Raw genomic sequence first — 20004 nt, 5'->3', positions numbered from 1 at the left:
TATTATAATTATGTGCCTGTTTCAAAGGCAGGCTCCAAATTTTTCCCCCGCTAGTAATTCCTGTTTCCTGCCAGAGACAATAGTGGCTTTTCATCCCGAACAGGTGAGACTGGGTCTTTTGGAATTCCCTACAGGAGTCCAGCCCCAGGCAGCGTTTTCCACCTGGCCAGCCTCGACAAGCCAGAAAATGTGCGGAGGAATATAATGAAGCATCTGTTAATAGCTCCTCAAGGAAAGTCATTGGCTAGACTTCCCAAGCTCTGGAGTCGGTTTCTCTGTGGACCAGGAATAGCAAGGGCAGGCAGTGACTGCGGCAGCGAGGATTCCTTCCAGCCACCTGCCTGGCCACCACCCTGTCCCCAGTGAGAGGAATTACCACCTTGCAGAGCTTCCACTGCAGAACACAAACACCTGGTTGCCTGGGCAGCACCTTGCCAGGGCGACGGGATCCAGATGGTCCCTTGAGAGGCAGCTGGGTTGCCAAGGAAACGGAATTGCTGCCGCTCCAGCCAGGAGACCCGGATTCTAGATCTTTTGGACCCCAAGCTTAGAAAAGTGAAGTGATTTGCATAAACTCACGCAGCAAGTAGGTTTTAGAGACTGCACTGTAATGCAGGACGTAATAATCAAAATGGTTATGTACGAAGCCCTTCTGAGATGCCAGCTTGAGTTAAGTACTTTGTACTTATCGCTTTGTGAGAGACTGGGAGATACGGCTGGGGTCACATGTGGCATGGAAGTGATGGAGCTGAGCTGAGCCCAGGTCAGCCTGATGCTTAAACCTGAGCTTGGACCCCTGTCCCACACTGCCCTGCCTGTGGTTTCTAGATCTTTTTCTCTGCTTGTCCTGAGACCAGTGCTGTTCCAGCAGCTGGCTGGACCTGACTCATGGGGCACTGAAAGTGTGGAGACCAGGCTGGGAACCTGCAGGCTAAGACTACAGTTTCCAGGGCCTGGTTCCTCCTAAGCCCTTGCTCTGCTGTGCACGTGACTTGGGTAGCTTATGAGGGGCAAGAGGATGTGAGTCTGTTGACCAGGGTCAGATGGCCCCGGGGACAGGCCGAGCATGACACTCACAATGAGCCTGATCCATGAAAGAGAAGGTACAGCAACCATGGAGGAACAGAAGAAGGAGTGAGGCTTGGAGGTGGGGCAGGCTGGTCTACATCATCAACCTGATTCTCCTGCTTTTTTTCATCTTTTCTTTAGTCTCAACTGTCCAAATATCTATCTGGTGAGCGCCATCTATCCACTCATTCCTAGCCTTGTTACACAAAAGGATTTGGGCAAGTGAATAAATTTCTTTGTTCATCAGTTTTCTGATCTATAAAATGGGTTGGTTGGTCATGAGAATCAGTGCTGATGTTCATAAAATACCCAGCATAGAGCCTGGCATGAAACAAGAGCTCTATAAGTAGTAGTAGTGAAAATGTTACTCCTTCAGTCATGTCTGACTCTTTGCGACTCCATTGACTGTAGCCCGTCAGGCTCCTCTGTCCATGGAATTCTCCAAGCAAGAATATGGGAGTGGGTAGACAGCCATTCCCTTGTCCGGGGTATCTTCCTGAGCCAGGGATCGAACCTAGGTTTCCCGTATTGCAGGTGGGTTTTTTACCATCTGAGCCACCAGGGAAATGGTATTTTATTTTTTAATTTGAATTTTATTTTTTTGTAGGGCCATGCTGCACAGCATATAGGATCTTAGTTCCCCGACCAGGGATCGAACCCTTATTCCCTGCAGTGGAAATGCCAAGCCCTAACCATTGGGCCATTAAATGGTCCTTTATATGTCACTTTCTCTCCAAAGACTTTTGAGAAGGGTTGCTGGGAGACTTGGAGAGACAGAGGCCCTCAAACCTCCCAGGCCAAGGCACGGACAGGGTGCTGCTGGCCCTACCTAGGCCGCCTCAGCCAGCTCTCTACTCTCCACTCAGCAGGCTGTCTGCCTCCCCGACTGGAGCTCAGCCGCCTCTTCTGGGGGAAAAGAAGATGCCGTCTTAACCCCATGTGATCCTCTGTTGTCTTGGAGACAGCTGTGGGCTTCTGGTCCTGGAGCCTCAGGAAGGGGCCATTTCCTGGACTGAGTTAATAGGATCCCATTCACCTACCTGGGTTTCCCGGTGGCTCAGTGATAAAGAATCTGCCTTCAGTGGAGGAGATGCAGGTTCTACCCCTGGGTCAAGAAGATTCCCTGGAGAAGGATATGGCATCCTACTCCAAAGTGCTGGCCTGGGAAATCTCACGGACAGAGGAGCTTGGCTGGGTACAGGCTACAGGGTCGCAAAAGAGTCGGACATGACTTAGTGACTAAACAACACCCTCTATCTACCAACTTGGAGGTGGGTGCGGTTGGCATTGACTTTGGCCCTATCTAAGTAGATGTTCCATATTTTCCAGACCCGAAACTACAACACAGGGTCAGGCACAGAGTTTTAGGCTACTTCCAGGTATGTGAGGCATCCTAAGAAAGTCTGAATGCCAACGCATTGGAATAAGATTGCTAACATGTATATAGCATTTGGAACTTCCCCAATGGCTGAGCGGTAAAGAATCTACCTGCAATGCAGGAGACGTGGGTTCGATCCCTGGGTTGGGAAAGTCATCCTGGAGAAGGAAATGGCAACCCACTCCAATATTCTTGCTTGAAAAATCCCATGGACAGGAGCCTGGCGAGCTACAGTCCATGGGGTTGCAGAGTCAGACAGGACTGAGCATACACACTCAGTATATGCCAGGCCTCATTCTCAGCACTATACATATACATATACTATACATGTACTCACTTAATACCTATGATGTAGGCATTATTAGTATCCCCTTTTATCGAATGAGGCAAGCTTGGCACAGAGAGCTTAAGTGACTTTTCCAAGGTCACACAGCTGGGGAGTGGAGGTCCAGGTGGTTTTCACAACCAGACATGCTATTGCAGAGTCCATGCTTTTAATGACTACTCCATTCATGAAATAGCTGAATAGTTTCTGGAAATGAAAACATTTGGAATTGGGGCCAACCAGGAAACCGTGATAACAACACTTGACATATACTGAATGTTTACTGAGTGCTAGGCTCTCTGCTCCTCACCAACCACGAGACCATGAGTATTGAATGAGCTCAAAGATATGAAGGTGTTTATCCCACCAACAAGGACAAATCATTGTCAAATACTTAATATTTCCCCCTGCACTAGTTCAGGCGATCTTGGTAATGACTCCTGAGTCATTACCCTGTCTTTCCCAGAATTTCATTTCAACCTGCACATAGAGGAAAGGGCAGCTGACGACTTCAGGGCTAGGTATTCTTGTTTGAATTACAATTCTGACCTTGGGCAAATTGCTCATCTTCCTAAACCCCAGTTTCCTCATCTATAAAATGGGGGCAGAGATGGGTCTGGGATCACTGAAGATGTTGCATTCAGTGCCTGGTACTGGGAAAACACTGAGAAGATATTTGCTATCATCATGATTGAAAGGTGCTATAAATCAGATTCTTTTCCTAAGTCAGCTGCCCTGCCCTGGACTCTGTAAGTCTAAATAAGCAAGGCTGATGATACCTGCACGGCTGTTAATTCCTGTCCGTCTGTCTAACTCAGAAGGTATTTACAAGGCCGTGGCTTGCAGTGCATGCCTTAAAAGTTCCATAACCACCTCGCCCACTTTCTGCCAAGTCCCTGCTCCATTTCACTCTCACACCCTTGAATCCCCTGAAATCCTTCCTCTGGGGGTGAGAAAGCTAAGCTCCATCTTAAAACCAAAGCTCTGGCTTCCTTAATCCTCTTACCTGGCTCTTTCCTCTGCAGAATTAATTGCTGCCCATGGCTTTATTAACTTCTAGGCCAGCCATGGCATCTTCAGGGCACCCTAGGGTGGGGTGGTGAGACTGTTTTGGCAGGACCTCTGTCCCAGATGCACCTTTGGTCTGGGTGGTGGAAGGCTGGGTGGTGGCTGGAAGGTGGTGATACCTTGGTGCCTGAAGGGCGATAATCCTGTGGTCCTGCATCTCCCCAGAGACCATGTACCTCCTTGGGGACACCAGCAGAGAAGCAGAGATAGCCACAGCTCTGGCTCCACTTCTGCCTGCTCTGAGACCACCTCCCTACCCCTCAGAGCCTCAGACTCCTCCCCTTTAAATGGGAATAAGCCTGCCTTGGGCTTCCCTGGTGGCTCAGATGGTTAAGAATCTGTGTCTGCAATGCGGGAGACCTGGGTTCAAGCCCTGGGTCAGGGAGATCCCCTGGAGAAGGAAATGGCAACCCACTCCAATATTCTTGCCTGGAGAATCCCATGGACAGAGGAGCCTGGCAGGCTATAGTCCATGGGGTCGCAAAGAGTTGGACGCGACTTAGCGATGAACACTTTCACTTTTCACTTTCGAGCCTGTCTCGGGGACCTCACGGGGCTGGACAAGGAAGGCCGTGTAAAGGACTGTGTCTGTGTGTAGGATAACTGTCATTTCTCACCCTCAGAAAGGGAGCATTGATTTCAAACCCCGAGAGCAGGGACTGTGTGGGGTGCATTTATATGTATGTGTAGCCCCCGTGCTTGGCACGGAGTGGGCCTGGCACAGGACGGCTTATCGTTCCTTGCCCTGAACATTTCTGTTGAGTATTTTTTATTTTGAGAGGCATTCCCACGCCCTTGACCTCATCATTGTTCCTGTAGCCGTGAAGGTAGAGAAATGGTCTGGATGCATGAGACTGTGGAAGAAATGGATGCTGAAGGTGGGGGAGCATGGCCTGCCCAGGGGAGGTGGAGATGGAAGGTGGCCACCAGACGGCCTTGTTCAGTGTGGACTGGGGAGGCAGCCCCCGAGATGGCTTAAGGTGGTCACGAGACCAGACGAGAAAACCACTGCTACATCAGCTCTCTTCTCATTTTGGGGATGTTGCTAGTTCAGGGAGGAGAGCATCCGTTTCCTGAATCCCAGGCTCCATTTTTAACTGGCAGAGAGCTGGCCCAGACTCTACCATGGGGCAGGCACCTGGAGCTATACCTGGACGCAGGGTCCACTCTCTACCGTCTTTACCTGGACAGTTAGCATCTAAATATGGCCAGGGAGGCTGGTTTGCCAGATAAGGTGGTAATAGAGAGAAGAAAGTTTTCTTTTCAAATTCCCATCTTGAAGTCAAAATAAGTAAGCAACCACATGAAGCATACAATCAGAGTATGAGTGGGACTGGAATATGGCAGGGTAAGATGAGGGTGAGACGCAGGTGATGGAAAGGGGGCCGTGACTTGTTGCTGGGGTTGTGGGTGCCTCACCGCGCTCCCCCGGGTGACCATGGGCACTGTGGCTCTGCCGGGCATCTCCGCCAAGGCGTGTATTGGAGGGTACACCCACCCGCCCCGACCCCAAGGAGACCCCAGCCAGTAACAGATGCCAGATGCTGGATAAAAACCTCCTCATTCTGGCCTCTTAGGCTGACTGAGGGGTGCATTCTACTCCATCTCCAGGAGCTCCTCGCACCAGGTATGGCACTTCACATCACAATCTTTCAATCACATCATTCCCTTCCCCATCTCATTTCTCTGCTACTATACTGGGCGTTTTCTGGGCTCTTCCTAAATAAATCGCTTGCACTGGAAATGTCATGGTGGGGTCTGCACCTGGGGGAACCCAGACTCGGACACACATCATGTGACTGAGGCGCCTCCAGCAGCCTTTCCTTCTCCCATCGCGTCACAGACCCCCGTCCCCATCACGTGGTCCAATCCTGAGCGTGGAGTCCCAGCTGGGGTTCTGGACTGGAGTGGTGAGGATCCAGGTAAGACAAGTAGTCCCCTCTTGAGAGAGTTCTGTATGATCTGTTGGGGTCCCAGCCCCTAGGCAGCCCTGCTGTGAGCTGATGCCCTTATCCCCCGACCCTCTCTCTCCGGACAGGCCTGGAAAGCAGATTTCCAGCAGCTGTATCCTAGCACACCCCGGCTCTGTGGGGAGCCAGCGATGAGCTAATCCTGAGAAGAGAGGGAGGCAGGAAGAGTAGCCTCCCCTACAAGTAGGGGCCTGCCCCTGGGGCCCTCAGGGAACCAGAAAAGGCCATGCTGGGGAAACTGCTGAGCCAGCCTAGAGACCAGGGTGCTCTCCCCTCCCCCCACCCCTGCAAACTCCAGCCAAACTCCAGAGAAACCCACAACCACCCTGGAGGCTTCTGCTAACAACAGAATCCATGCTCCCTGCAGAAAATATGGGAAACAAAGTTGATGACCTCCCCGCATCCAGATAGATTCCTGATTTCTAAGTTGACATTTTGGTATATTCCCTTCTGTTTCCTGTTTCCTGTGCCTAACCAAATGTATATTTTGTTTCTGCACCTAGCTGAGGTCTTACTGAGCATGACATTTTGTTACCCTCTAAAAAAATTAATATTATGTCATAAGCATTTCCGTACGTACAATCATTCTTAAGGGACCTCACTTTTCAAGGCTGCAGAGTGGCTACTGAAATAGTTCCCGTTTCTCCGCGCCTTGAAGCTATTTCCAAATCTGCCCTCTCATTCTTCTGTGGCACTGCCCCCCTCCTCGTTCACTCCGGTCACCCCAGGGACCATCACACACCCCTCCCCCAATTCCTCAGCCTGGGAACGCTGCGTCCACAAACCCTCGGTCACATGGGCTCCTCCCGCTGCCCCCCCTTACCCCCCGCCGCCGTTCTTTTTCCCCAAGAGCAGAGTGAGGCCACTGGATCCCAGGCCTCAGCCCTCAGGGAGCCGGGGAACGGGAGGGAGCCCAGGGCCACCAGTCCAGGATGACCTATCCCACCTGCTCATTCAGGGTTACTCAGAAGGGGCACACCTCCCCTGGAGGTGTTACCCTCCCCTGGAGGGTTACTCAGAAGGGGGACGCTGCTCCATCTGGAGGTCCTGCTTCCAGCCCTGGAATTCAGATAACTGCTCTGTCTCTTCCCTGTTAGAGCCTCAGTTTCCTCCTCTACAAAATGGGTATGCTGATAAGAGGCCCCCGTGGCCTCTCCCACAGCAGTGACCCGACGGAAGATGAGTGATAAACAGGTTCTATCCTTTAAACAGAGCTGACTGCAAGTCGGTTCCCAGGGGCCGGGTGATGAAATCCAGAGCCCTTTCCTGAGCAGGACCTGACCTGGAGTGCAGAGGCGGCTGAGCAGGAGGAAGAAAGCCAAGTCCCTCCCCCACAGCCCAGCTCTGCTGAGCTCAGATGTGGGGGTGGGGGCTGGTGTCCAGGAGGAAGTCTGTCCCTGGCCTTGACGAGGCGCCCAGCCTGGCGGCCTGGCATTTCAAGGGCAAGGGCCCGCCTGCCCGCTGTCTCTGGGGGCAGCCAGCAAGTGTTCACAAATCCCCTGCAATTTGCACCCACCCATCCCTCCCGCTCGCTGGGCGGCTGCGAGCCGTTTTTCACGCAGAGCTGCGCACAGCTTTGTCTTAGACAGATCTAGCAGGGTGTCCCTGAATAGGACCATTTGTCCTCTCTGGTGCTGGTGACGGGAAAGCGGCTGCATGCTCTGGGGTGGGCAGAGGCAGAGGGGGTGCAGAGAGGCCACGGGGGAGGCGTGAAGGTAGGATAGGAGCTGGGATGCCAAGAGAGGCCAGGACTGTGACCACCACTGCGGGGATCTGAGAGTTCCACCCTCCCACCACCACCCAGTTCAGTCAGGTGGGAGCAAGAAGGAATGTCTTCAACAACAGAGGAAAATGGTTTACGACCAGCTTTCTGCTTAAAGAGTCCTGGGTGGAAGTGGTGCAATTACCTGGCTGGCCTCTGAAGCCTTTGTCCCATCCCAGCTGTCCAGCGGGGGTGGGACACTTGCCATTGGCCCCCTCCAGGGCTGGGGTCTGTCTCTGAGCTGCAGAAATCCCCCTGGGACTGAGGGTTTCCAGGGAGGCCCAAGATTCTCCTGAGCCTCTCCAGAGAGGATCACAGGCTATAGATCGGGAAGGGCAGGGCCGGGGCCCCATTGCATTCCTGATTCTTCCCCTCCCAGGCTGGCCGGGGGCCCAGGGCCGGCCTCAGCCCCCTCCCGCGGTCTGCTGGCCGCCCCTCTGGGGGCTGTCAGCGCACTGGAGAAACCAGACCAGGCAGATGTTTGTCGACACAGAGCAAGTGATCCACTTTGCTTGGGTTACCACCCCTGGGCCCGGGGCTCAGGCTGCAGTGCTGGGATGTGAGGGTGTGTGTAGGACAGAGGTAAGAAACACACATGTCCACAGGGCCCAGCAGGTTTCCAAATTCAGGAAATGCTTGGGGTGTGAGACATGGAGGAAGCTCAGCACCTTTTCCAGGGGTCAGCCTCCACCCAGTCCGTGGCAGGTTGGGAGCCAAGGTTGCCATTCAAAGAAAGCCAGGCATTTGACTGGACAGTACAGTCTCGCAAAGAGTGAATGCTGGAAACTAATATGCATTTTTAAAAACCTCCGAACAGTTGGATCTCAGCTGTCTGCAGGTCACATCCAGCCCACAGGCGGGTGATTGACAACTCCCTCCGCTTGTCCCTAAGAAGTCTGGCCTCCTCTTCCTGGGAGGTTTCGGGGGCTGCCTTCTCCAGCCCTGACCTCTCTCCCGAGTTCTCTGGTCCCTGCTCCAAATGCCTGTTGGTCGCCTCTCCCAGGATGCCCCCGGGATACCCTGGCACCCCCAGACCTGCTGCTCTCTTCACATCTTCCACTCTGCCAGCAACCTCGTGCCTCTCACCTCTCACCTCTCAGGCAGGAGCCCAGGGAGGCAGGAGGGGTGTAAGGACAGGCAGTGGGCACCTGAGGCTTTTGTCTGGGCTCCACCCCGCCTTGCTGTGACCTGGGGCAGGTCCCCCTTTCTCTGGGCCTTGGGCTCCCCATCCCGTGGGTTCTGACATTCCCTATTCTATTATTTTAACACGCCACTGGGCTGCTCAAAGGGGTCAGCTCAGGGGACTGAGTCATTCAAGGACAATAGCAGAGGCACACGGAGGGCTCTTGGGGACCTTGGACATGGCGACTGCCTGGAGCCCGGTGCCCACATAGCCAGCAGACATGGGCCTCTCAGAGCCAGGGAGGTTGACATTTCAGCACTGCCTGCCAAATTGCTGAGAGCTGGCATGCAGCAACCTGGGGAGCAGGGTGGGCCTGCTGTGGTCAAGGAGGGGGAACAAGGGGAGGCGCAAGGCAGGTGACCTTCTGGATTGAGGCAGGGGGACCCTTGCCCCCCAAGGACCTTCCCAAGGAGGAGGACGCTTCCACGTGTGCGCGTGTGTGCGTGCTTCCGCGTGCGAGCACACAGGCTAAAGGCTGCACCAGAACAAAGAGCTGGGGGCTGGGTATCAGAGGGGCCCACGTGGAGACGCCTGACGTGGCGGTTTGCTGCAGTGTCTGCTCTGCGCTCACGCTCCGTCTCTGTCTCTCTCTCTCTCACACACACACACACACAGACAGGCACGCACCGCACAGCACTGCCCCCAGGCCTGAGCTCGTGTTCCAGAGCCCACACACCCAGCGCACCGCCATCTCTCCTGACAAAGCACCGCTCTGCTCCTTGCTGCATGAGCTCATCCCACCGGCCCTCTGGCCCCAGCCTGGCCTCCTGACAAGAGAGACAGACAGGGAGAGGGAGCTGGAGAGGGGTGGCGGAGGCACAGAGAGGGAGACGCACACACAGACACACACGGTCACCACCACACATGCACGCGCACACACACACACACATGTTCACCACCACACATGCACACATAGACACACACGTTCACCACCACACATGCACACGCACACATACACATTCACCACCACCACACACACACACATGTGCACACACACACATATCACAACACAGGGAGAAAGTCAGAGGCAGCAGGGAATGGAAGGAAAGACAGGGACAGACACACGGCATTAGAGACCCTCAGAGAGAAAGGAGAGGGAGACACCAGGAGTGAGTGAGGCAGAGCGGGAGCCCAGATGGAGACAGGAAGACGGGCAGGCAGAGAGGCTGCAGGAGCTCCGGGGACACAGTGTGTTCTAGAACTGCAGAGGCCTGGCTGGGAGAGGCCCAGCTGTAGCCAGTGTGTGCACTGCACACCCCGAGGACCTTCAGGTCATGCACCCACCCACAGAGCCCCAGGGACAGAGAGCAGTGGGAAGCAGCTTCGCTGGGGCGGAAGGGGCCTTAGAGAGGTCAGGGACCACGCAGGGGAGAGATGGCAGAGAAGGGCGGCCAGAAGCGACCTGCCGCGGCACCCACCGCACATTGGCTGCACCCCTCGCTCCCACGACTGGGGAAGCTCAGTTAGTCCTCTGGGCAGCCTGTGGAATGGGCATATAATCCCTCCTTGCAGATGAGGCCGCAGCTCCGGGAGGTGGGCAACGTGGTAAAGATGGGGGCCAGTGCTGGAGAGCTTCTGAAATTTGGGGTCACTATCCTGTGCTCCACGGTCTCTACCCCTCTCCTGGTCTGGCTAGTCCCCTGCAGACCCTTTATCCCACCAAAGAAAGCTTCAGCTGGAGCTTTCCCCATCAGACTGGCACCCTGCCTTCCCAGAAGATGGGCCAGGCAAAGGATGGCTGGGACCCTGAGAGCTACGAGGCCCATACTTCTCAAGGGGGTGCTGGCAGCCTGTGAAAGGTGGTTAGTCATGGCTCTTGGTGCTGACCAGGCTTTGACTCTTGGTAAGTGAATTTATGTGACAGCTAAGGCACGGGTCCTGCTGGGCCTCGGCATTCTCAGCTATGGAATGGGTATACTGAGAACTCCCCTTAGGGGCCCAGAGCCTGTCATGTGACTAGATAGACATATATATACGGGAAAGGGCTTTATAGACTGTAAAGAGATACCCACACCTTGGGGTTACAGATGGAAAAGGAACAAAACCCTTATCTCAGGAGCAGAAGGGATGTTGAAAATACCATTGAGAGACAGGCAGGGCCACGTTAGAGAGACTTGAGGGAAGCGAAGGGCTATCCCAAATGGAGGAGCTTCTCAGATCCTGGTCCAGGGGGACAGAGGCCTTCTAAATTTACGTCCCCAAGCAGCTTCAGAGTCAGCTGCGATGCAGGGGGCAGAGCTTTAGGCCTGAGTTAGGAGGCCATGACTTCAAGTCCCAGCCCTATAACTTACAAGCTGTGTAACAGCAGGCAAGTCACAAGACCTCTCTGAGCTCCAGAGTCCTCCTCTGTAAATGTAGACAATACCCAGTATCTCTTAGAGGTGGGCACTGAAGCAGAATAAGGGAAAGCCCCCAGAATGTCCTGGCAGGGTGATGAGAGACCCTTGAGGGCAGGGCAACACGGTGGCCAAGGGAGCAGCTGGGGTTCCTGGAGCAGCCCATCCGCCTAGTTTTCTTCCCAAATCCTGTCTCTGTTTCGCTGCTGCACATCCCCTGGAGTCATCCTTTTGTCTCCACTCTACTCCACAGGAAGTGGAACCTTCCTGGCCCAGACACCATCATCCGCACCCTGACACCCCAGCAATCTGCCATCTGGCTCCTTCCATCCACACCGGCCTCCCCTGTGCAATCTGTTCTTTGAAAAGCTGGAGCCATCTTTGCAAAATGAAAATGTAGCCATGTTCCCTTTAGTCTTAGGACAACCCTCAAGACGGGCCCTGTGTGTTTAACTGCCTCCGACTTCTGCCTCTGGGCTGTGGAACCACTGGCCTCCTTTCAGTTCTGCCAAAAAGCCACGCTGGCTTCTACTGCAGGGCCTTTGCATAAGCCTGGTTGCTCCCTTTGCCTGGGTAGCTCTTCCTCCTTTTCTTCACCTGCTCAACTCTGACTTGACCTTCAGGTCCCGGGAAGACTTCCCTACTTCCAAATTGTCTCAGAGCATCCCCGAGACTGTTCCTTCATGGCACGTATCACAGCTTGAATTTACACGCACGCACACACACACAGAGCTATGATTTTTCTGCATGTCTTTTTTTTTTTCTTTTTAATTGAAGTTTTGGGTTTCCCTGGTAGCTCAGTTGGTAAAGAGGGGGTCGGAAAGATCCCCTTGGAAGGGATAGGCTACCCACTTCAGTATTCTTGGGCTTCCCTGGTGGCTCAGACAGTAAAGAATCCTCCTGCAATGCGGGAGACCCGGGTTCAATCCCTGGGTTGGGGAGATCCTCTGGAGGAGGGCATGGCAACCCACTCCAGCATTCTTGCCTGGAGACTCCCCATGGACAGAGGAGCCTGGAGGGCTACAGTCCATGGGGTCACAAAGAGTAGGACATGACTGAGCGACTAAGCACAGCATAGAGCTGATTTACAATGAGGTGCTAGTTTCTAGTGTACAGCAAACAGCTGTGATTATCTGATCCCATGGTTTTCTCTCCCTCTAGACCAGGCATCTGGAAACCCTCCTGTCACCTACTTTTATAAATAAGGTTTTCTTGGAACTAGCCACACTTATTTGTTTACATATTGTCTACAGTTGCTTTTGTGCTCTGCCTGCGAGGCCTGAACTATTTACGATCTGGTTCTTTACAGAGAAAGTTTGCTGATCTCTGCTCTGGACAGTACGTTTCCCTAGCAGAGACCACATCTGTTTTACTCCTCGGCACAACCCAGCCCCAGTCAGGCGCCTGCAAAGAGCCAGTGCTCAAGAGCAATACGGATGTATATGCTTCTTGGATAAGTAGCAATTTTTCCCCTGTCAAAATTGTATTGACTTAAGTTATTATTAAAATTGCAGATTTCAAGAGGAACAGACGTCACTTATGAGATTCCAAGACTGTTGTCTGGCAAACAGTTCAATACGCTAGTGACATTCCCAACACAGGCTGGCGCGTCAGGGATCGCAGAGCGGCTACTGGCTAACGAGACCTTCACCACCTCTTGTAAGTGACCCGCCATCCACATGCATGGACCATCATAAACTTAACAGAGAAAAGCACAAACCCTTGTTCAAGTGATTGTGGGCTGTGCAGACCGATGAAAACCTATCATGAGAAGTCCTTTAAACATTTGCATTACGCTGTTTCTACAAATGCTCCAAAGAACTGATGGACGAATTCAGAGAAAACGTCTGTTTTATTGTTATACAGAATAACTGACTTTTGTTCTTTTTCAGTGAATTGTTCAGACTCGATAAAGAGTGTTAACCACGTCGCGACATGGCTCGGCACTGAGCCCAGCACGGTAGGTCTGATTGTCACTCCTGCCCTCCCGAGGAGATAAACTGAGGCTCAGAGGTCACATACTGAGCAAGTGCCAAGGCTGGGTGGTCCAGGTCTGTTCGAATAAAAACTTACACAGCATCCCCTGCTTTTACGCAAGGTAATGAAGATGGAGGGGTAGGTAAAGCTGCATCCTTGGTGTGCTTAAAGCGCTTGCAGAGAGAACGCTGCCAGGCACCTTCTGTGGCCTCTGTTTACTAAGGGGTCAGAGGTCCCACGTGATGATGGAGCTGTAATGGAGATTACTACACAGAACAAACTTTTAGGACCCTGAAAGTACTGATTCAATAAAAAAGCTTGAATGAATACAGCAAAGCCCCAGGGTCAAGGGTGCTGACTCTGGAGTATAGGCCTGGATTTAAATCTCAGCTCTGCCACTTCCTAGCTGTGTGACCTGGGAAATCTCTCCAGCTTCTCTGAGCCTCAGTTTCCTAGACTGTAAAATGGGGATGATCCTAGGACTAACACCAAAGGGTCACTGTGGTGATGGAATTAGATGATAAGCATCTCCCTTTAGCCCGTTGTAGGGGGTGTGGTGTGCCCTGGACCCCTTCTGGCCCTGAGAGGAGGGACAGGCCCTACCTGTGGGCCAGGTGAGCTGCTGCTCCTTGGAGGCTCACACCACACCTGAACAAACCGAGGCACCAGCCGACAGGGGTGGTGACAGCCCTGGGTTCGAGTCCACTGCCCAGCATGCCTCCCAATGACACCGTGGAGCCCCCAGCCGTCACCTACCGGCAGACTTCGGAGTGAACTTGTCTCGGTTCGCGGCACACACAGCCAGCAGCCGGTAGCCGAGGTCCAGGTCGAATCCTTGCTGAGCTGCCACCCGACTGACCACCTGCCAGCAAGATGGGGAAGAAAGGTGGGGTGAGTCACTGTGCATGCCAGGTCTCTGAACCCAGAGTGATGGATGCGCCCATTTCACAGGTGAGGCGGGAAGACTAAGGCAGGTCCTCAACATTAGGCAGAACTGGGACTCAAAGTGTCTTGTTCAGTCACTCAGCAAACACTGATAAGCACCTCTCCCATGTCAGGTCCTGGGATCCTGGGCTTTGCCCTCAAAGGTGGGCCTGAGCCCAAAGCCCAGGACCTGCTCTTTCAAGGGCCCAAATTTGGCCTCATTCTAGAAGTTGGCAGGCGATGCTGTACCACCATGTTTAGCATGGCCCACGGCCAGGGTCTCTTCTCCCTTCAAACTCCATCGCCCCAAATCTCCGACCCCCAGGAAGTCTCCTATGCCCACCACCTCTCCCCCATCCCTCACTAAGCCCCAGCACCAACCACTACAGGATACTCACTACTCTCCATACTCCAAGAACAGTCCCCACCCAGCAGCAGCATCCTCTCCTGAGAGAAGCACAGAAGTAGGACTCACCACCTCCCTGGAGCTCCAACTTGGAGCTGCCCAAATGGACTACTAAGAATACCCCAGAGTGCACGGCTGGTGATCGCCAGCTCCGTGCCAAGCGCCCTGCAGCGTCTTGGACCCTAGTCCCCAAGCTGCAGGGCCGTCATGCTCAGTCTGGGGTCTGTCGCCAGCGCCAAGCACTAGCCCCCCGCCATGGGAGGCACCTGTAAAAGCACGGGCTGTGCATTTGGACCGGAGGTCCCACCTGTCTCCCCATGAACCGCGGAAGCATGTGCTGGAATGGGGAGAGGCAAGGGGCTGGGAGGGCTGTCAGTCCCAGGGCGTCCATGCAGTGAGGGACAGGGTGCTTGGGATGGCTCACGAATGGCTCTGCAGGCTCACACCTGCCCACTCCCAGGTGTCCCACCAGCCAGATCAACTCCCTCCTGCCCGCCTTCCTCATTAACAGCAGCCGAATTAGGTTTCCTTATTAAGTAGGAAGGACCTTGGAAAATGGAGTCGTTTTAGGAAGCAGCTGGGGTGGCTATGGCTGACTGGGAAAGGAGGGCTCCCAGATGGGGGGCTCACTCTGCCGAGAAAGGGAAGGCTCCGTCACTGAGCCCCTAGAGACCACCTGCTCCAGAGGCATTTCGAGGCCCTCAGAGGGTCTAGGCTGCAATGGAGTTTGGCCCAGCCCCTACAGCCATTAGAAGAGTGCCCCATTGTAGGCTTTAAGGGCTCCCCTGGTAGCTCAGCTGGTAAAGAATCCACCTACAATGAAGGAGATCCTGGTTCGATTCCTGGGTCAGGAAGTCCCCTGGAGAAGGGATAGGCTACCCACTCCAGTATTCTTGGGCTTCCCTGGTGGCTCAGACGGTTAAGAATCTGCCTATAATATGGGAGATCTGGGTTTGATTCCTGTGTTAGGAAGGTCCCCTGGAGAAGGGGATGGCTACTCACTCCAGTATTCTTGCCTGGAGAATTCCATGGACAGAGAAGCCTGGTGGGCTACAGTCCATGGGGTCACAAAGAGTCGGACACGACTGAGCAACTTTCACTTCATTTCATAGGCTTTCTATTTTAGGGGTTCGTTGCAAGAACTCTAGAGCTACAGAGTGTGGGAAAACCACTTGTCTTGGCCAACCCTCTCATTTAAAAACTATGGACACTTGAGGCCCAGAGAGAGAGCGTCCATGGTGCACCAGGAAGGAGCCAGTGGATCCCTCCTTCCAGGACCAGCATGATCTCCTGACCCTGCCTCCCCGCCTCCATCTCCAGGGAGCTCTCTGTGCAGGGAGGAAAAAGGACTTTCTCAGGTTCGAATGTTTGCTCAGCTTCTCTGCTGCACACAGAAGCCCCTGGCGCAGGAATCTTCTGTCTCCCCAGGCCTCTTTCCCACGGGATCTATCTGCCCCTGCACTGCGGCTCTTATGCAACTCCCACCCGGCTCCCCACCCCCATCTGCCACACACGCACCACGTTCCGGAGTCTCCAAGCCACCTCAGGGCCAGTTATTCCTTACTGTTAGTCTCACTGTCCAGGCAGAAAAAATAGGGCCCCTAATCCTTTTTTTTTTAAAATATATATATGCTGCTAAGTCGCTTCAGTTATGTCTGACTCTGTGCGACCCCACAGACGGCAGCCCACCAGGCTCCCCTGCCCCTGGGATTCTCCAGGCAAGAACACTGGAGTGGGTTGCCATTTCCTTCTCCAATGCGTGAAAGTGAAGTCACTCAGTCGTGTCCGACTCTAGCGACCCCACGGACTGCAGCCTACCAGGCTCCTCCGTCCACAGGATTTTCCAGGCAAAAGTACTGGAGTGGGGTGCCATTGCCTTCTCCGAAATACATATATATACACATATATATATATATTTTTGATATGGACCATCCTGTAACCCCTGAACTGGAAGGTGAAGTCTTTTATATAAAATAATCAATTAATAAATTAAATCTTTGTTGTGCTGGGTCTTCGATGCTACACGGGCTTTCTCTAGTTGTGGTGGGGGTGGGGGCTCCCCTCTGGCTGTGGTGCGCGGGCTTCTCGTTGTGGTGTTTTCTCTTGTTGCGGAGCACTGGCTCTAGGCTCATGGGGTTCAATAATTGCAGCACGGGGGTCCAGTAGTTGTGGCGGCCTGGCTTAGTTGCCCTCTGGCATGTGGGATCCTTCTGGACCAGGGATCGAACCTGTGTCCTCTACAATTGGCAGACAGATTCTTAACCACTGGACCACAGGGAAGTCCCTGGAAGGTGAAGTCATAACCACTGGACTGCCAGGGAAGGCCCCAAGACCGCTAATTCCCTCTGGACTGTTGAGCATTCCAGTTATGGAGACAGACACTGTAGAGTAGGGAGAAGGGTCACTGCAGCTCGATGTTGCCTACAGAACCCTCATTGGTGGGCCAGCCTTGGGGTGGATGCGAGTGAGCCCGGGCAGTTTTTGGACTAGTGCATCAGGAAGGCTGCTGCTTGTGGGCTATGCTGACACCCTGGTGCAATGAGAATGCTGGCTTCCATGAACGAAGGCTAAGTAAATGCTTTGTAAGCAGTGAGGTGCCAAATTCTCATAATAGTTCTATGGGGTGGTATGACAGTCTCTGTTTTACAGATGAGGAGTCTGAGGGTGAGACAGCTTGGATGCTATGCCAGGCAGTCAGGCTGCAAAGCCTGGGCTCTTTCCACGAGAGGACTTCTTTTTCAACCCACAAAGGGTTAAGGCCAGAACTCCCCATCTGCATGGAGAACCCTCAGGCTCTGGGTTGAGGGCAGAAAGGCAAAGGTCCCTCTGTTTGGCCAATACTGGCTGAACCTGTTGCTCTGCTTCCAAAAAAAGAAAGAAACTAGCTAGATTGAGCAAGAGGGGCCTGGTATTGGTTCTAAGGGCTCTCCTGCAGGCCTGGAAGGGCCTGTCACTAAGTCCCCCAAGCCCAGTATTCAGAAGGGTTATTGGCTTCAACAATTTCCTTTTATCAAGACACAGAGAGGGCAGGGCCTGGCTGAAGGTCACTCAGCGCAAGTGTGGCAGAGCAGGCTAAGCTGGACCCTGCGATCCTGGAGTACTTCGTGCAGCACCCCTGTCTTCCCCTGGCCCAGCCTAAGGACCCCCTGCAAAGTCCCGTGAGGAGGGTCTGATTGTCAGTGGTAGGGAGAGTGGGCTCAGTTGAGTAGGCTCCTGTCGTGTTTCAGGGATGCCTGCTCCCACCCCATGGGTGTGAAGACCCCTCCGTGAAGAGCCTGCGGTGAGCGGCTGCGGCTCCGCTGCCCTCTGCTGGCTGCCTCAGTCCGGTCAGCTTGGCCCAGCCTACGAGGTGCTTCTACGGCTGACTGGTGTGACCTGGCTGTCTGAGACCCAGACCCTGGCGTGCAACAGGTCAGGGAGTCCAGTCCCTCAGGCCACAGAGCAGGAAAACTGGAGCCCAGAGGCGAGAGAACAGGCATGTTCAAGGTCATATGGCAGTTGCGTTAGTCCCATAAAGGCAGTGCGTTGCCTTTGAAGGCAGCAAGTCTCCTGGCTATAAAATAGGACAGATTGTCTAGGAGATGCTAAAGAAGGGGTTCCTGCTCCCAGATGGTGGCTGGATTCTGTCATCCTATGAGGCAGTCACGGGAACTGGCCTGCGCTCCGATCCTGCTCCATCCTATACTGAGCAACCAAAGGCATGTGACTTAACCTCTCAGGGCCTCAGTTTCCTCATCTGTGGAATGGGTACACAATCTCCTCTTTGCAAGGATGACAGCCAGGACCAGGCACACAGCTCAGTGAATGCTGTCTGTGAACGTTCACCCGCAACTTCAGCAGTGAACGCTTTGAGGCTGTGGGGACTCCCTCCCTGGAGGGGTGGCAAGGGCCCTGCTGCTGTGCTCACTGGTTTTTGGTTTCTCTTTTCCGTCTCCTCTCATACCTGTCTCCCTTCTCCTGTGTCCTGGCTGCCTCAGCCTTCTGTCTGTTCCTCGAGCAGATCAAGCATGTTCCCCCTCAAGGGAGGAAGGAGGAGCAGGTCCAGAGAGGCCTGACTTTGAGGGGGACCCCCAGAGAGGACAGTCAGCCCTGCTGCTAAGGGGAGGGCCCGGGAAGGAGCTCGTCCAGAAGAGGAAGTGGTACCTGGGCTGACGTCCCTTGGGAGAGGTTACAGGTCTTCATCCTGGGGTCAGAGGGCATGAAAGGGAGGGTGGGTAGGGGACTGACAGCAGCCCAAGGTTCTTCAACCCAGGGCCGGGCCCTGGTATGGCAAAAATGTGTCCACTTATTTCCTGAGGCTAAATGGTTTTTAATTTATATCCTCCATGTAAGTGGAATCCAGAGGAAGTTGTTTTCAGAGGTCACCGAAAGGGTGAGGGCAACCTGGAGGGCTCAGGTAGCCCTCGGGATGGGAAGGGGTGCGAGTGTGTCTGTGTGTTGGGGGGAACCCTGCCTAGACCCTGTGGGATCGCTTACCTGTCCCATCCCATCCCTCTCCTGGGGCACAGCTGGGTTGAGGATGCCCAGGGGATAGGAGGACTGGAGGCAGGCCCCAGGGCTCTTGCAGGGGCAGCGGTCCCACCCTGGGACTGTAGCAAGCTGCTCCCCCCAACTCCGTTGTCTTGTTTGTAAAACAGGGGTGATAAACCCTTCCCTGCCCCCTTGCAGGGTCTTCACAAGGGTGCAAGGAGATAGTAACAGGGAGACATGTGGGCACCGAGGGTGTCTTCTATAAACCACTTCCCGCGCCCCCTGCCAGCCTTTCCTGCTGCAGGTTTTATAGGGCTCCAAGCAACAATCACACTCAGGTCTCCACAGCTGTGGCCAGTGGCCTGAGTCCCCTTTCTGGCTAAGCGGCAGGTAGGGAATGGGGTGGGGTTCAGAGCTGGCCATTCAACCAAGTGAGTGCCTTAAGCTGGGGGCACAGCTGGCACTGGGCTTTTGTCTAAACAGTTTCCTGTGCCTGGGAAGCCATGGCCTCATCCCCCTTCAATCAGATCCTACAGTTTCCCCTGGGCTTCCTCCTCCACAAAGACCTCCATAATCCCTCCATCCTACCCTCCAGGGATGCTCCCCTTCAGAGCTCTTGTCCTCAGATAAATTATATCCCATCACTCACCTGCTGAAGACCCTGCAAGGGCTCCCCACTGCCCTTCCAATCACATCCAAACTCTTCTCGGTCTGCAGCCTCGGGGTCAGCTGGTTTCTGCCCCCCTCTTTGACCTCCTCTTGTACCCCTCGCCCACGCCCGTGATCCTGTCACCTTAGACCGGCATCAAGCCTCAGGGCCTTTGCACTCCCGTTCCCTCTGCTTGGACAACCCTTCCCACTCATCTTCCCTGGCAGACTCCTTTTTGCTCTTCAGGTCGCATCTCCTCCAGACACTTTATGATCACCATCCTGCTCCCTCTTACAGGGTGCTGGGGCACATCCTTAACTTACTCGTTCATGGGCCTTAGTGTCAGCCTCTCCCACAGAAAGCTAAGCTGCTTGCGGGCTCACTGCCCGCCCCTCCAGGGCTGAGTGTGGACTTGGTGAATATTTGCTGAATGAATAGATAAATGTCAGGGCCATGGTGGGGCCAGTTACTGGTCATCTCATGCCCAC

At 54.0% G+C, this 20004-nt stretch overlaps 1 protein-coding gene across 1 annotated transcript in view; it reads right to left on the bottom strand.

Moving 5' to 3' along the window:
• The window catches only part of ZMIZ1 (zinc finger MIZ-type containing 1), a 151035-nt gene that overhangs the window by 84552 nt on the left and 46479 nt on the right, over positions 1-20004 (bottom strand). The window contains exon 4 of the mRNA XM_055537375.1: positions 13824-13929. Coding sequence (XP_055393350.1) covers positions 13824-13929 — 106 coding nt within the window. The remainder of the gene's footprint in view (positions 1-13823; positions 13930-20004) is intronic.

The sequence above is a fragment of the Bubalus kerabau genome, chromosome 1 (genome assembly GCF_029407905.1).
Source record: "Bubalus kerabau isolate K-KA32 ecotype Philippines breed swamp buffalo chromosome 1, PCC_UOA_SB_1v2, whole genome shotgun sequence".
In the NCBI taxonomy this organism is placed as follows: domain Eukaryota; kingdom Metazoa; phylum Chordata; class Mammalia; order Artiodactyla; family Bovidae; genus Bubalus; species Bubalus kerabau.
Note: the sequence above shows the minus strand (reverse complement) of the source record. Positions and strands in the feature narration are given on the sequence as shown.